This window comes from Mustela lutreola, chromosome 6, assembly GCF_030435805.1.
Source record: "Mustela lutreola isolate mMusLut2 chromosome 6, mMusLut2.pri, whole genome shotgun sequence".
NCBI lineage: Eukaryota > Metazoa > Chordata > Mammalia > Carnivora > Mustelidae > Mustela > Mustela lutreola.
The window spans coordinates 20,271,926-20,289,174 of record NC_081295.1 but is presented as its reverse complement, the minus strand read 5'-3'; the positions used below and the strand labels follow the sequence as shown (position 1 = coordinate 20,289,174).

The window sequence follows — 17,249 nt, the reverse complement described above, 5'->3', positions numbered from 1 at the left end:
TTGTTTGCTAATGTTAAAATGCAAGAAATGATTAAGAGAGTCTTTAATGTTGTTTTCATTATGAGGCATAAAAGAGGTACTGCATCAATACATAAAATAAAAATGTGTTTTTGAAATGGAAGTTTCTTGATGAATTATGTTTATCTCTGTTTTATGCACAAGAAGCAAATCACCGGGTCACCAGATAGAAGATGAAGAATGTTCAGGTTTTGAGGGAAAGACATCTATGAATTTCAATGCTTCCCTGAATATACCTAGTCCGAAATATCCTACATGCAAAAGGGACTTCAGGGTGATTGATATTTCTGAACAATTCTTCATATATAGCATGGGTAACTTTCTTAGAATTATGCTAGAACACTGTGCATTTAGTGAAGGTATGTGTTGGGATCCCAACCAACAGGAAGATTCACTAAGAGGACAAAAAAACAGTGAAGAGAGACACAAGAGAGATCTCAGAAACAATATTATTTCGATACAGTATATTGTCTGAATCATATTTTATCTAAGCTTCATTTTATTGGTTTGATCAAAAGCAAATTGCCTGGATTATATCCACTAGATGGATATAATGCCATCTCGGACACCAAGATTTTACATAACATCTATTTTTCTCTGTCTGTCTCCTCTCTTCCTTTCAATTCTCAGAAAATTTGCAGGGATATTTGAGAATTTTGACAACCAGGAATAAAAAGGTAGTTTAAGTCTGAACAAGAGTTATTATTGGTTCTTATTTTATTCATGACCTTTACTGATCCTTTTTCCTAATTGCCAGGTTTGTAGTCTTTCTCTATAATTATCTCATCATTTACCTATCATTTCAAGGTCATGAATTCAATTCCAATCTTTCATTACATTTCAATTAACATTAATTGAATGCCCAAAGGGTGTGTGACTCTCTTCTAGACGCTGTGAGGTAAATTGTCAATTGATTTTCTCTTAATCAGGTGTTGAAATCAAACATTTCCTGCTGAGCACCATAGAGTGTCTATGAGAATTTACCAGAAGTCAATTGTATTGCCAACTTCCAACCAACTTTACTTAAGACCCTTGGGTGTAAAAAGCTAATGCTGTATGTGAAATAAATATGTGATGGTGGTAGAATTAGACCTTGTAGAGGGATCTCATTTACTTAATCATTTTTAAAAAGATTTACTTATTTATTATTTGAGAAAGAGAGAGCTGAGGGACAGGAGGAGAGGGTGAGAAGGAATGTCAAGAATCTCAAGCAGACTCTACACTGAGCACAGAGCCAGACACGAGGCTCAGTCTCATGACCCTGAGATCATGACATGAGCCAAAAATCAAGAGTCAGTTGCTTAACTGACAGAGCCACCCAGGTGCCCTTACTTGATAATATTTTGTGCAGCATTAGGCCCCTAACCAAAATGTCTTAGGTCACCCTATTAATAATTATGGAGCAGAACCACCCCCTCTGCAACACAGGTCTCTAATCTGACAGATTTTTTTTTTTTAACCAAAAAACTCTCCCCAAAACAATGGCAATAAACAATGACTGGCTGGCTCTCAGACTGACCAACCAAGCAACATACAAATGAACAAACAAACCCAACCCAAATCCCAACCTGCTAACCTGTAACTCGGGTACATGGAATTGAATAAAAATGAGTTATTCAGCTTACATAGATATTTGCATTTCTAAAACCAGGATATTACCTGCTCAATTCATCAGCCTCTTGTTGAAGGTTCTGTGCATGGTCAACAGCCTCTCGGACTAAATCATGACTAAGATTACTTAGGTTGGACAGTTTTCCTTGTAGTTCATTTTTGGCTCCATCTATTTCCGCATAAATCCCTGAAGCATTCTAAAGAAAATATTTTAAAAAGTGAATTGAATATAGAATAACTTAAAATCTTCTCCCCAGGGAGCACCAGAAGATAATCTCTAGTCTTCCTTATTATGAGGTTCGGTAAATTTTAGGTCAGGTATACAGCAGTCTGAAGTACTTTAAGTAGACTTTTATCTATTTCTCTTGCATCCTCAAAAACTCCTTTCCTACTGATTGCTTCCCTAGCTTTCAGACATGCTCTGCCTTCTCCCACCTGAAAACAAAACAAAACAAGCTCAACAAAAAACCTCCTTTACCCACACATCTCTCCAGTGTTATTACCTTACTTTTCTTTCCCTCCATAGCAATATAGAGCCAAAAAAGTGTTTATGTTAGCTGTCTATTCCCTTGCTTTTTAATTCACTCTTTGACCCACTCCAGTCTATTTTTTATTTTACTACTCCAACAAAGCAGAAATTCAAACTAATGATATTTCAGTTACTGAATCTAATAAGCATCATTCATTTTCCCCAGTCACTCAAGTAGTGAGTCTAAACATTGTCACCATTCTTAAGCCAATCATATTTCCTTCCTCCATCACTGTCTGATTCTAAATAGATCACTGTATTTTTTTCCCTTTTCTTTCTTTCTTTTTTTTAATTTAGGAGATATCAACTAACTGTAGCAGGAATCATTTTTTTCTATACTCCTGAAGTTTCCTCCATATAAAGGGAGCTCAACTGATGAAACCTCAGACCTCTCCACCTCTTCCTTCACTCTGCTCCTGAGAGAGGAACTGGTTTATTTGATTGGTAAATTTGGGGGGAATAACTATGTAGGCTCTATTCAATTCTACCTTCTGCCTCTTGGTCGCAAGCTGCCAGCAGAAAGCCCGAATTTTCCTGTGTTTGTCTCTAATGAAAGCTGTTCTAGGCAGAAACCCTATAGGAACCTTGCAATGTTGTCTACCTGAGTGGGCAGCTGTGCCTAATTCTGGAATTGAATATTAGCAACCCCACTTGGCTAAGAGATCTAAAACCATGCCCTCATCTTAACTGCATCAGGAATGAAGGTTATAGTCTTGGACTTTATATTTACTATTTTATTTATTTTTCAACTTGTTTAGAACTTGGGAGCTGAAAGGGGCTACTATTCTCCTCACAGACTCCAATACTAACAAAGAAGAGTTGCAAACAACTCTTTGCCACCATCCTCCAGCTCTTTCCCTCCACCAAAAATCCCCTATACACTTATTTATAGCACAACTTTATGTACGTCTTCCTCATACTTTAAGAGGAAAAGCGTTCCTTTTCTGTATAAGGCATGCTGCCCTGTTTTCTATTCTTCTTGCTCCCTAGCTACGGACTCCCATTTCAGATGTAAACATGCCCAGTTAACCTCTCCCATTAAAAACAAACAAATAAAACCTATTCCTTGACTCTAGTTTCCCCTCTAGCTTCTTTTCTTTGTTGATGCAGTGCATTCCACAAAAAATGGTTCTTGCCAAGATCTCCAGCGTCAGACACCAAGTTGCCAGATCCATTTGACCCACTTTTCCTGTCTTTAGTTACTGGATTTATCTGGTTTGTGACAGTGTTGGTCACTGCCTTTATCTTAAAAATCTCTTTCCCTAGCTTCTGTGACATTGCTCTCTCCTGGGTCTCCTGTTTCACTGTCCAGGAAGGAGACTGTAAAAGTTGGTGTTGCTCAGACTTGACTTAGCGCTTCCCTTTCTGAATAATCTAACTCCTCTCTCCCAGCCCAGACTTTAAATCTTTCAGCTGACTCCGAACCCTCCTACAGGAGTGGTGATCTTTCTTTTAAACAAATATGATCATGTTATTTTCCCTCTCAAAATCAACCAATTGCTATCCAGGAACAAATCTGATTACTCAGGTGGCTTCACCAACTAAATATAACTTTTTAAAAAATATTGTTCCCCAGATGACCTACCAAATGGCTAGAAACTTAATACTATCTCCATAGAAATAAACCCCCTGTGCTAGGAACTATGCTACATTCTGGGAATACAATTATCATATGGTTTCACTTGCTTGTGGAGCATAAGGAATAACATGGAGGACACTGGGAGAAGGAGAGGAGAAGGGAGTTGTGGGAAATCAGACAGGGAGACGAACCATGAGAGACTGTGGACTCTGAGAAACAAAGCAAGGGTTTTGGAGGAGAGGGAAGTGGGGTTTGTGTGAGCCTGGTGGTGGGTATTAAAGAGGGCATGTATTGCATAGAACACTGGGTGTGATGCATTAACAATGAACCTTGGAACACTGAAAAAATAAAATTAAGTTAAAAAAATAGACACAGTTCTTGCCTTCTACAATCATGTAGTCTTGGGGTGGAATAACCAGGTAAAATGATTATACTGGAAGTATGAAATTTGGAGATATGAATTGTGGGATCATGCATATGATTGTTCTTTAAAGCCATGAGATTCAATGGGATCAACTATGGAGAAAGTTTAAGTACCAAAGAGGGCCTAGGACTGAGAACTGAGCTAGTCATTATACCAGAGTAAGGATGGACAGAGTTCTGGGCCAAAAATCACTTGAGGCCTATTTTTATATAGCTTCTAGCTAAGAATATAATTTACATTTTAAAAGAGTATTACTTTTTTGTATAAAAACAAACAAACAAGCAAAAAAAAAAAAAGAAAAGAAAATGAGAGCGTGGTAATATGTGGCCACAGAACCTAAAATATTTACTACAATATATACTACACAGAGGATGTGTAGAGGTGAAAACATGGCCAATTAAGTGGGAGGAAGACCAGGTGAGTGGGATATTGGAGGAGCCAGGATGAAAGCTCTGAGTGTTTATATAAGGAGGAAACTTTAATCAGCAGGGAGAGGAAGAGGCAACCACAGTTTCAGCTATGTTGAGTTCATTGGTGAACTGGATAACGGTCTCAGTGGAGGGGCATGCAATCCCATTTGGAGTGGTTGAGTACAATAGACACCAGGGGGCTGGAGGGTGGGAATGACGATGGTCAATGATTCTTGAGGTGTTTTGTTGTGAAGCTGAGCAGAGTAGAGTAATGGGGCAGAGATTACAGGAGATGTAGGCAAGCTCTTTCCTTTTTTAAAGGACAGGGAATAAGTTACAGAATGTTAACATTTTCGTAGTAATGGATCAAGAGAGAATAACAATTGGATAACACAGAAGAGAGAGGGAATACTTTGGGGAGTATTGAGCCGAGAAAGGATTGGATTCAGAGCATAGGCGGGGAGATGGGACTTTGAGAGGAAAAGGGACACTTCATTAATTATATGAGGAAGGGAGGTACAAGGGTAAATACAGATGTAGGTGGACTGGTAGAACTGGGGAGGAAAGATTAGGGAAGTTTCTTCTCTTTGCTTTTATATTTCAGTGCAGCATGAAGCAAATTCACCAAACAGACTGACAAAAGAGGAGGTAGGCTGTTCATTATGTTGACTTCTCTCTGGTATGGCCATGATGCTGGGGATACTTGGGTTTACTAAGATAGAATTCTCATGTGAGTACAGTAGGGGGCAGAGGTGGGTATACAAGTTAAGGGTGTTTGAAAATAATGATTATATAATAGTCCCTCTTATCTATGGGGGAGACATTATAAAACCTTTAATGGGTACCTGAAACTGTGGATGGTACCAAACTATATATATTAGGGTTTTCCTATGCATGCAAACCTATGATAAAGTTTAATTTATGAATTAGGCTCAGTAAGAGCTTAACCACAATAACTAATAATGAAATAGAACAGTTATAATAATATACTGTAATAAAAGTTATGAGAATGAGGTCTCTCTTTCAAAATATCTTCTTTTAATTAACGTATAATGTATTATTTGCTTCAGGGGTACTGGTCTGTGTATCATTAGTCTTACACAATTCACAGCACTCACCGTAGCACATACCCTCCCCAATGTCCATAGCCCAGCCATCCTATCCCTATCCTCCACCTGCCAGTGGCCTTCAGTTTGTTTCCTGAGATTAAGAATCTCTTATGGTTTGTTTCCCTCCTCAATCCCATCTTGTTTCATTTTTTCCCCTCCCTTCTCTCCATGACCTCCTCGCTTCTCGAAATCCTCATATCAGAAAAATCATATGATAATAGTCTTTCTCTGATTGACTTATTTCGCTTAGCGTAATACCCTCTAGTTCCAACCATTTAATTGCAAATGGCAAGATTTTGTGGGGTTTTTTTATGGCTGAATAGTAAATGTGTGTATATTTATATTTATATTTATATTTCCTTGATGCCCAGTGATGTTAAGCACATTTTGGTGTCTGTTGGCCACTGTATGTCTCCTTTGAAGAAATGTCTGTTCATGTCTTCTGCTCATTTCTTGATTGGTTTATTTGTTCTTTGGGTGTTAAGTTTGATAAGTTCTTTATAGATTTTGGATACTAGCCCTTTATCTGATATGTCATTTGCAAATATCTTCTCCCATTTTGTTGGCTGTCTTTTGGTTTTGTTGACTGTTCCTTTGCTGTGCAAAAGCTTTTGATCTTTATGAAGTCCCAACAGTTCATTTTTGCCCTTGCTTCCCTTGATTTTGGTGATGTTTCTAGGAAGAACTTGCTGTGGCTGAGGTCTAAGAGGATGCTGCTTGTGTTCTCCTCAAGGATTTTGATGGATTCCTGTGTCACATTGAGGTGTTTCATCCATTTTGTGTGTGGTATAAGAAAATGGTCCAGTTTCATTCTTCTGCATGTGGCTGTCCAATTTTCCTAACACCGTTTGCTGAAAAGGCTGTCTTTTTTCCATTGGACATTCTTTCCTGCTTTGTTGAAGATTAGTTGACCATAGAGTTGAGGGTCCATTTCTGGGCTCTCTATTCTGTCCTAACAGTTTTGGAGTGGAGTCTTTGGGTTTTCCACATAAAGTATCATATCATCTGCAAAGAGTGAGAGTTTGACTTCTTTGCTGATTCAGATGTCTTTTATTTCTTTTTGTTGCCTGATTGCTGAGGCTAGGACTTCTAGTACTATGTTGAATAGCAGTGGTGATAGTGGACAGCCCTGCCATGTTCCTGACCTTAGGGGAAAAGCTCTCAGTTTTTCCCCATTCAGAATGATATTCACTATGGGTTTTTCACAGATGGCTTTTATGATATTGAGGTATGTCCCCTCTATCCCTACACTGTGAAGAGTTTTGATCAAGAAAGGATGCTGTAGTTTGTCAAATGCTTTTTCAGCATCTATTGAGAGTATCATATGGTTCTTGTTCTTTGTTTTGTTAATGTATTGCATTACATTGATTGGCTTGCAGATGTTGAACCAACCTTGCAGCTCAGGAGTAAATCCCACTTGGTCCTGGTGAATAATCCTTTTAATGTACTGTAGGATCCTATTGGCTAGTATTTTCGTGAGAATTTTTACATCCATGTTCATCAAGGATATTGGACTGTAATTCTCCTTTTTGATGGGGTGCTTGTCTGGTTTTGGAATCAAGGTAATACTGGCCTCATAAAATGAGTTTGGAAGCTTTCCTTCCATTTCCATTTTTTTTTTTTTTTTTTGGAACAGTTTCAGGAGAATAGGTATTTATTCTTCTTTAAATGTTTGGTAGAATTCCCCTGGGAAATCATCTGACCCTGTACTCTTATTTGTTGGGATTTTTGATGACTGCTTCAATCTCCTTACTGGTTATGGGTCTGTTCAGAATTTCTATTTCTTCCTGGTTCAGTTTTGGTAGTTTATATGCACCCATTTCTTCCAGATTGTCAAATTTGCTGGCGTATAGTTGCTTATAATATGTTCTTATAATTGTTTGTACTTCTTTGGTGTTGGTTGTGATCTCCCCTCTTTCATTCATGATTTTATTAATTTGGATCCTTTCTCCTTTCTTTTTGATAAGTCTGGCCAGGAGTTTATCAATCTTATTAATTCTTTCAAAGAATCAGCTCCAAGTTTTGTTGATTTGTTCTATTGTTCTTTTGGTTTCTATTTTACTGGTTTCTGCTCTGATATTTATTATTTCTCTTCTCCTGCTGGGTTTAGGCTTTATTTGTTGTTCTTTCTCCAGTTCCTTTAGGTTTAGGGTTAGGTTGTGTACTTGAGACCTTTCTTGTTTCCTGAAAAAGGCTTGCATTGCTATGTACTTTCCTCTCAGGACCAGCTTTGCTGTGTCCCAAAGATTTTGAACAATTGTATTTTCATTTTCATTTATTTCCATGAATTTTAAATTTCTCCTTTAACTTCCTGGTTGACCCATTCATTCTTTAGTAGGATGCTCTTTAGCAGCCATGTATTTGAGTTCTTTCCAACTTTCCTCTTGTGGCGGAGTTCTAGTTTCAAAGCACCGTGGTCTGAAAATATGCAAGGAATGATTCCAGTCTTTTGGTACTGGTTGAGACCTGATTTGTGACCCAGGATGTGATCTATTCATGTGCACTAGAGAAGAATGTGTACTCTATTGCTTTGGGATGGAATGTTCCCAATATATTTGTAATGTTCATCTGGTCCAGCATGTGATTTAAAGTCTTTATTTCCTTGTTGATCTTTTGTTTAGATGATCTGTCTATTTCAGTAAAGGGGGGTGTTGAAGTCCCCTACTATTATGGTATTATTTTCAATGTGGTTTTTTTTTTTTTTTAATTTTGTGTTTAATTGGTTTGTATAATTGGCTGTTCCCATGTTAGGACATAGATATTTAAAACTGTTAGATCTTCTTGTTGGACAGACCCTTTGAGTATGATATACTGTCCTTTCTCATCTCTTATTATAGTTTTTGGCTTAAAATCTCACTTACCTCATATAAAGATTGTCACTACAGCTTTCTTTTGATGTTCATTAGCATGGTAAATTGTTTTCCACGCCCTCACTTTAAATCTGGAGGTGTCTTTGGGTCTGAAATGAGTTTCTTGCAGACAGCATATCAATGGGTCTTGTTTTTTCTATCCATTCTGATATCCTGTGTCTTTAAATTGGGGGGAATTTAGTCCATTTACATTCAGGGTAACTATTGAGAGATATGAATTTAGTGCTGTTGTGTTGCCTGTAAGGTGAATGTTCCTGTATATTGTCCCTGTTCCTTTCTGGTCTGTTACTTTTGGGCTCTCTCTTTGCTTAGAAGACTCTTTCAATATTTCCTGCAGGGTTGATTTGATACTTACAAATTCTTTTAGTTGCATTTTTCCTGGAAGCTTTTTTAATCTCCTTCTATTTTTACTGACAGTCTAGCTGGATATAGTATTCTTGGCTGCATATTTTTCTCATTTAGTGCTCTGAATATATCATGCCAGTCCTTTCTGGCCTTCCAGGTCTCTGTGGATAAGTCTGCTGCCAATCTAATATTTCTACCATTGTATGTTAAAGACCTCTTGTCCCAAGCTGCTTTCAGGATTTTCTCTTTCTCACTAAGACTTGTAAGTTTTACTATTAGATAGATGATGGGGTATTGAAGGGCTTTGGGAGAGTTTTCTGTGCCTCCTGGATTTTGCTTGTTCCCTTTGCCAAATTAGGGAAATTCTCTGCTATAATTTGCTTCAATATACCTTCTGCCCCCCTCTCTCTTTCTTCCTCTTCTCGGATCCCAATTATTCTAATACTGTTTCATATTATGGTATCACTTATCTCTCAAATTCTCCCCTCGTGGTCCAATAGCTGTTTATCTCTCTTTTTCTCAGCTTCTTTATTCTCATTTGGTCTTCTATATCACTAATTCTCTCTTCTGCCTCATTTATTCTAGCAGTAAGAGCCTCCATTTTTGATTGCACTTCATTAATACCTTTTTTTAATTTCAACTGGGTTAGATTTTAGTTCTTTTATTTCTCCAGAAAGGGATTTTATTTCTCCAGAAAGCAATTCTCTAGTATCTTCCATGCTTTTTTCGAGCCCAACTAGCACCTTGATAATTGGCATTCTGAACTTTAGTTCAGACATCTTACTAATGTCCATAATGATTAGGTTTCTAGCCATCAGTACTGCCTCTTTTTCTTTTCTTTTTTTTTTTTTTTTTGAGGTGAGTTTTTTTTGCTTTGCCATTTTATGTAGATAAGAATAGATTAATGAGAGAACAAAATACTAAAAGGGTAGCAATGACCCCAGAAAAATATACACAAACCAAATTGGAAGAGACCCAAAACCAGGGGGAGAAGAAAGAAGAAAGAAAAAAAGAATTATACATATACTAGATATATTAGACTGGTGAATAGAATAGAATAGAAGCACACACTTGATTTTGGGTGTATTTTGGTCTGTTAGAAGAAACTGTCTCCCAAAATTTTAAAGAAATAAAAACCATATATATATATATATATATATATATACACACACACACACACACAAAAAATGAGGGTAAACATGATGAAGAGATGGAATATGACTGCAAAAATGAAAATTTAAAAAAAGTTTAAAAAAGGAATTGATAAGACAAGAAATTGGTTGAAGAAAGAAAAACAAAAGAAAAAAAAAGAGGAAAGAACGTGATCAGGCTGGAGACTAGAACAAAGCCATGTGTTAGATTTAGGGCATATTTTGATCTGTTAGAAGAAACTGTATCCCAAAATTTTAAAGAAGGAGAAACCTATATGTATATAAAAAATAAGGTTAAATACAATGAAGGGATAGAATATGATTATAACAATGAAAATTAGAAAAGATTTTTAAAAAAAGGTATTGTTAAGATAAAATAGTTAAAAGAAAGGTTAAAATAGGAAAGAGGAAAAATTAAAAAAATAGAATAAGAAAAAAATTTTTTCAAGTTAAAAAAAATTAACTTGAAAGACTAAAGAATTGTGGGGAAAACACCATGAATTCTATGTGTTGCATTCCCCTAGCTCTGGAGTTCTGCAGTTCTCACTTACTGGTCAATTCATTCTTGGCTGGATGTTCTTGCTAATATTTTGGCGGAGGGGCCTGTTGCAGTGATTCCCAATTGTCTTTGCCCAAGGTGGAATTGCACTGTCCTTGCCAGCAGCCAGGCTAAGTAATCTTCTCAGTTTTGCTTTTGGTAGCTTTTGTTCCTTGAACACTTTCTGTACTGCTTTGGAGGATGGGAGGATGGTGGCCCCCCAATCTCTGGCCCTGTAGGAGCTGAGAGCTCAGGGCCCCTCCTCCTCAGTATGCCCTCAGAGAAAAGCAGTCCGTCACTCTTGTCTCCCTGGTCTCTGGCCATGCTCTGTGTTCATCCAGCCTGTGACTAAGAGTCTCTATCTCTGGTGCAGAGAGATAGAAACAATGTCCAGCCCCGTTTGGAGTCTCCAAACCCAGCAGATTACTGCAGCATGCTCCTGTGCCACTCCTCCCAGAGGAGAAAGGAAGGGGTCTCTCTGGATCTGCAGCGTATGGGGTCCCTGATCGAAGAGGAGTAACCTAACTGTGCCTCAGTCACAGTTTAAGGTAACCCTGAGCTGAGAGCCTGCTCTTCGGCTCCATCTCTGCAGCCGGTTTCCCCACTCTGATACTTGGGAGCTCTGCCACACTTAGGGACCCCTCAGGATCTCATGGGTTCTGAGACCACACTGTCCCTGTGAGGGCTCCACCCCTGTCTAGCCTCTGGAGTGATGTCCCTCAGTGGAGCGGACTTTCTAAAAGTTCTGATTTTGTGCTCCACTTCTCTACTGCTTGCCAGGAACTGGACCCTCCCCCCACAGTCTATCTTCTAGTGTATTGCCTCAGATTCACTTCTCCACACATCCTACCTTCCAGAAAGTGGTCGCTTTTCTGTTCCTAGAATTGCTGCTCTTCTTCTCTTCTCTCTTCTGTTGAGTGTGTAGGTGTTCAGAATGATTTGATAACTAGCTGAACTCCTGGGACCCAAGGATATTTAGGTCTCCTCCTCTTCTACCATCTTCTTCCTCCCCCCGCCCCACTCAAAATATCTTATTAACCATACTCACCCCTCTTGTGATGATGCAAGATGATCAAATGCCTGTGTGAGGAGATGAAGTGAGGTGACTGATGTAGGTCTTATTCTGTAGCATTAGACTACAAGTGGCCTTGTGAGGATATGTGAGAAGCAGGATCATCTGCTCCTAGACAGAGGTTGACTGTGGGTAACTGAAACCATGGATAGCAAAACCATGGATAAGAGGGACTACTGTACTGGTCATTTTAGTTACTTAAGGAGGGAGAAGAGGATATGAGAGGAACAGGGTAATGAGCTGGAGGAGGTCTCCATGTGGTCAGAGAATTGCTGAAGTGGGTATTCCAGAGTAAGTGAGATAAGAGAGGGTGGAGCTTAACACTGGGATTTGGAAGGAGGTACTGTTATTGATGACAAGACCTCGGTATGGCCATAGCAGGGATAACAGGGTGGGCTGGAGGAAAATCTTGTTGGACAGAAGTTATAGGAGCCAGAAGTCAGAAAGCTAGTGGGCTCATCCATCTGGATTTTGATGTCTCCAAGATAGTGATGGGATTAGGGATGGAAAGGAAGACAGAGAGCTTGCTGCTGAAATTGTCAAAGAAGGGGATGGTGATCAGATGACTTTAAAATTATATCCTTTCAAAGGTAATACAAATGAGTTAAGAGTAATTTGGGGACTGTCTGGTTCACTGGAAATTTTCTACTTTAAAAATATGTCTCTTATTGATTTGAATGCTAGCTTTATTACATATACAACTTACAAGTAAAGAGTGAGTAGGATGGCTCTAAGTTGCACTTTCTGCCAGGAGATCTATGCTGTCCAATTTAGTAGCCATTAGCCACACGTGATGTTATGGAGCCCTTGAAATATGGTTAATTCAACTGAGGAATTCAACTTTAATTTATTTCATTTTAAGTCATTAAATTTAAATCTAAATTTAAGTAGCCATATGTGAGTTGTGCCACCATACCACAAAGGAAGCTGAAAAGCTCAGTCACCCAGTCTTGCTTCTGTAGTGCCGGTTAACATGACAGATTTGAATTGGATTCCATTATTGTTCTGTGACACTGAGCCGCTGTTCCAATCTGCTATAAATACAAACCTACAAGTCACATGCATCCCTACCTTTATTGTCTCATCAAGTTCTGAAAGGGTCAGACGAGGTATTGTCAGAGACTCCAAAGACGTGTTCAGAGAAGCGTTCACCCCTTCCATTTGTTCCCTCACTCTCTCGTGTTGTTTCTATGGGAACGAAGAGTAAGCAAGAGTGGAAGAGAAGGTCACTTAGGAGAATGCATCAGGGAGCGCGGTCAAGGTCACCTCTTGTCTTTGTGCTCAGATAAATCTGGGTTCCTCTCCCAGCCCCACCACTTAATTGCTGTGTGACTTTGGGGAATTCTACCCATGCCACATGCAGTTTTCTCATTTATACTGTGGAGATAACAAAAATGAGCACTTTGGGAGCTTTGAAGCACTTAGTTATGATTTTTACTTATAACACCATCATCTCAAAGAGACTGACCACTTCAGAGAGAGGTGTTGACTTTTTCTCCATAAAGGTAAAGTGGGACACTGGACACAGGATTTCACAGAGGCTCTATTTTTGAGTAAATGGAAAATAAAGTAAGTCAAAAAACCATTTATCACGTGGTGACTTTGGGCCAGGCACAAATATATCATTTGGGTAGGAATAAAGCCTATACAAAAAAATCTTAATGCTCTTTAAAAAATGCAAATGGCCCTACTATTAAGTCATGAAATTATGATCTCCCATTCTAGCACTTGGAGCTCTTTATGTTAGATGCTCAGACTTTTTGAGGAGGGAAGTGGCCCAGGGGATTTTTTGATGAATGGTTTAATTTCTACCTTCACTGTTAGGTTCTAGAAGCAGGCACGTTGTGATTCTGAAGAAATATTAGAAAACTTCAAATGAGTTTGGAGTTTGAAAGCAGCCAGAATGATACTTCAAGAGGGAAAAGTGAGACTCATTTTATAGTCTGGGTAAAAAACGAGTTGAAGTTACTTTAGAAACGGTCATTTGAATGGGAGTTGAAATACATGACTTATGGTATAATCTAAGATATCACGGGAGTAATTACAGAAGCCCAGATATAGAGGGACATACTTTAAAACTTCTGAAGTTCATCTTAGTGTCTTTCGTGCTGCCTGTGGTCTTTTCTAATTTAGTGGGAAGGAAGACGGAAGCCATCTTCTCCAAACGCATTGCTAGAGGGGAAGATATAAGTCCAGGGACAGGAAAGAATCCCATTCGAACATCTTCTTAATGCAAGAACATTACAAAATCAATTTCCCTTCAAAATCCATCAGGCTTAATACAGTGTGACTATCTCAGGTTAATTATTCTTGTCTCTTCAAGGAGAGGTGGTTACACAGTGCTACACAAAAGCAGTATTTTAAAGCATGGGTATTGAACTATATGTAAGGAAAAGAGGTGAAAAAATGTTGGTATTATTTAGCTCCATCAGAGCAGTTTTCCTTTTACAGAATCTGAGATATGACCCCTGCTGGAAGGCTCTTGTATCTGGTCGCCTTAAGGGAATATAGCTAAAACCCAAAAGTTAGAGCCAAATGTCAAAGCCCTGTGCTAACAGCACTGAGTGAGAAGTTCATTTGCAGGAGCTGGGAAGTGATATGCTTCAAGCTCAGGGGCTTATCCTTTATCATATGCCGGACTCATCACAGGTAACATTAGATAGAAATGAATAAAATTAGCTTTGAAACAAATATACTCCCACAGAACGAAGGTCAATATGAACACAATAATTATGAAAATGACACACAATTAACACTATCAGGCTTGTTCAGTTTCCATCTCACAGTTCCAAAGAATAATAAATTTCCCGAGCCTTACAAAAAATGAGAGAATCAGTTCTGGGAAGGCAGAGCTTTGCTTTAACAGACTCTCTAAAGAGTCCTTTCCAAAACATAGAATCTTTCATTCATCTGACAAAGATTTTTATCCTTCTATTACCCTTTGAAGTGAGAGCGGGTGGTGAAATAAATCATGTAATTATTAGTTGTGTGGCTACCATCTGCACATATCAAAATGATTAAACTGTGTGGTTATTTTTGGTTTTGTAAAAAGATTGGAAATTTGCTGTTATTCTTTTGCTGTAGGTCTAACAGTGAAGTGTGAAATACAACACTCAGGCGGGGTGGGGAAGGCAGGTCTGTTGAGGGATGATCGCGATACCGAAACGGAACGGCACAAGGCGCATTACGGGGTTGCTGAGGAGAGCACCTGTTAACCTGGGCCTGGGGAGGGGGAGGGGAGGGGAGGCCTCCCAGAGGAGGTGACGCCTGGGGCTATCCCTGCGAAGGAGAAAGGAAAAGGAAGTCTGTGTTCCAGGCCCATGGGTTACTGGAAGCATGATCTTGCCTGAACTGAACATGGGAGGCAGGGACTTGACAACAGGCAAGGCCAAGGAGGCTGGCGAAGGGAGGATCAGAGAGCGTCCCTCATGGCATGTGCAGGGGCATAAGCTGTCCTACCAGACAGGGTCTCGAATGTTCTTAACTGGGAGCCGCAGTAAAAAATGCGATTTATGTTGCAAGGCTGAAGCAGAGATGCGAAGAAACCATACCTTCTTATAGATGATGTGCTTTGATACTTTCTATTCTATTCTTTCTTTTCTTTTTAGAAAATGCTGGTTATTCAACGAAACTTCAATTAAAAAAAAAAAACAAACAAAAAGGCTGGTTACGACCCTCCCAGACTTATTTTATGATCACTCAGTGGTTCACAAGCTGCAGAGTCACAGGCACTGCTATAGGGTCAGAAGGAAAAGACGAAGGGTTTTACCAGAGTGACTGGTGCAGTCAGAACTGTGATGGGGGCAGCTGCTCAGGCTGGTGCGGCGGGCAAGTGGCAAGGGAGCAGGAATGCAGGGTAGAAAAAGGGGGGCTATTTTGGTGGCTCTCTTGGCCATTGCTATTCTTAAAAAATGCTGGCTGAGGGACTGCTCCTATTAGAAAACGGTGGTGCTAAGGGTAATTCACTTTTGTTTAGGAAAATTTCCAGTGACTTACTGAGAGATGGTGATGACTGATAATCAGGGTGGAGAGTCTCACTTAAGTTGGTTTTGGCAGACAATAAAAGCAAACATAACTGAACTAATGAACTTGCTCATAGTTGCTTCCTAGTTTTTGACATTTCACTATTTCACTCTGATCTTTATAAGTACGTCCAAGATGCACGGGTCTTCTTCTCAGAAGATCGCTCCTCTGCATGGTGGCGGTTGTGGGTTCATGCATTGCTTGGAACAGACATGATCACCACCAGATCTAAGCCCCCTAAGGTGGGCATGCATGGATCCTGCCCCCATCAGTATGCCCGCCTTTGCAAGCTGTGGCTATGTCTGGGAATTTCTCTCATCTCTTTGTATTTTCATGACCTTTGGCTTGAATTAGATTCCCTATCCCTGCGGCTGCCAACCAGTCCGGCTGTGAGATTTGCTTATCATACCTTTCCAAAAATTACACATACCCTTCTAAAACATGGTTCTGGGTTGCTTTGGTGTTCTAGTGCTCTCGGTAAACATAGGAATAGCAAATTGCGAATTCACTCGCAAGAACATCCTATCCATACGCACAGACACACGCCCCAAGAACAACTGCATTCTTATCCATGCAGAAGCTCAACAATTATGCTTTCAACTCAATTTTAGGTGCACATAGTGACATTAGCAAATTATGGTGGCAAAAATGCATAAATATTTTAAATATATGGATACTTGAATATGTCAGCATTTTAAGATATTGTATGCCAACCATCCCTTCTTGTTACAACTTTGTGTTGTATATGTCTGAAATGCATTTACAGGGAATGTGTCCACTGTACCTCGTGATCCCGCTGCTTGGCTGCTGTGCCTCTGTTCATGTCTTCGGCATCCCTGATGTGGTCAAGAGCCTGGTCCAGGGATTCCTGGAGGTCTGACAACTTAGCACTGTAGTCGTCCAGTTGCTCCAGGACGACAGGGAACAGGGAGCGAGTGTCGTTGTATAGCCGCTGCCAACTCTCAGCCTGGTTTAACACTGGGAAGAAGTGGACACAGAACCTCAGCCTGGGCTTCTCCTGCCTTCTCTCCCTCCATCCAGCAGTTAGCACATTTGTCAGGCCACACATTTGTCAGGCCATGCCTTCCCTAGCAATAGAGACTGAAGCTGTTGTTGATAAAAATAGTCCCGCGTTTTATATTTGGAGAAAGAAATACTAGGTTATAGAGTCTGAGAGTCCCAGGATGATGTCAGCCCCTCCCCCCCAAAAAAGTCTGATTAGGTTTTCCAACAAGATTATATTTTTTGAGAAAACCATGTCATTATGCTGTGTTTATTATTACCCAGATTAGTCATAATTTTATCAAACAAAGGGGTTTGGATATACTGTAGTTTTACTATTAAAAAATAGGAGTGCCTGGGTGGCTCAGTGGGTGAAAGCCTCAGCCTTCAGCTCAGGTCATGATCCCAGGGTCCTTGGATGGAGCCCCACATCGGGCTCCTTGCTCAGCAGGGAACCTGTTTCCTTCTCTTTCTCTCTCTCCCTGCCTCTCTGCCTGCTTGTGATCTCTGTCAAATAAATAAATAAAATCTTTAAAAAAAATAACCAAAGTTATCTTATCTGCTACTG

The 17,249-nt window shown here is 39.5% G+C and overlaps 1 protein-coding gene across 2 annotated transcripts in view; it reads right to left on the bottom strand.

The window, feature by feature from the left end:
- The window catches only part of LAMA4 (laminin subunit alpha 4), a 146,998-nt gene that overhangs the window by 49,675 nt on the left and 80,074 nt on the right, over nucleotides 1-17,249 (bottom strand). For both annotated transcript variants that reach the window (XM_059176811.1, XM_059176812.1), the window contains exons 11-13: nucleotides 16,464-16,657; nucleotides 12,728-12,844; nucleotides 1,678-1,826 (exon numbers count right to left, since the gene is read on the bottom strand). In XM_059176811.1, coding sequence (XP_059032794.1) covers nucleotides 1,678-1,826; nucleotides 12,728-12,844; nucleotides 16,464-16,657 — 460 coding nt within the window. The remainder of the gene's footprint in view (nucleotides 1-1,677; nucleotides 1,827-12,727; nucleotides 12,845-16,463; nucleotides 16,658-17,249) is intronic.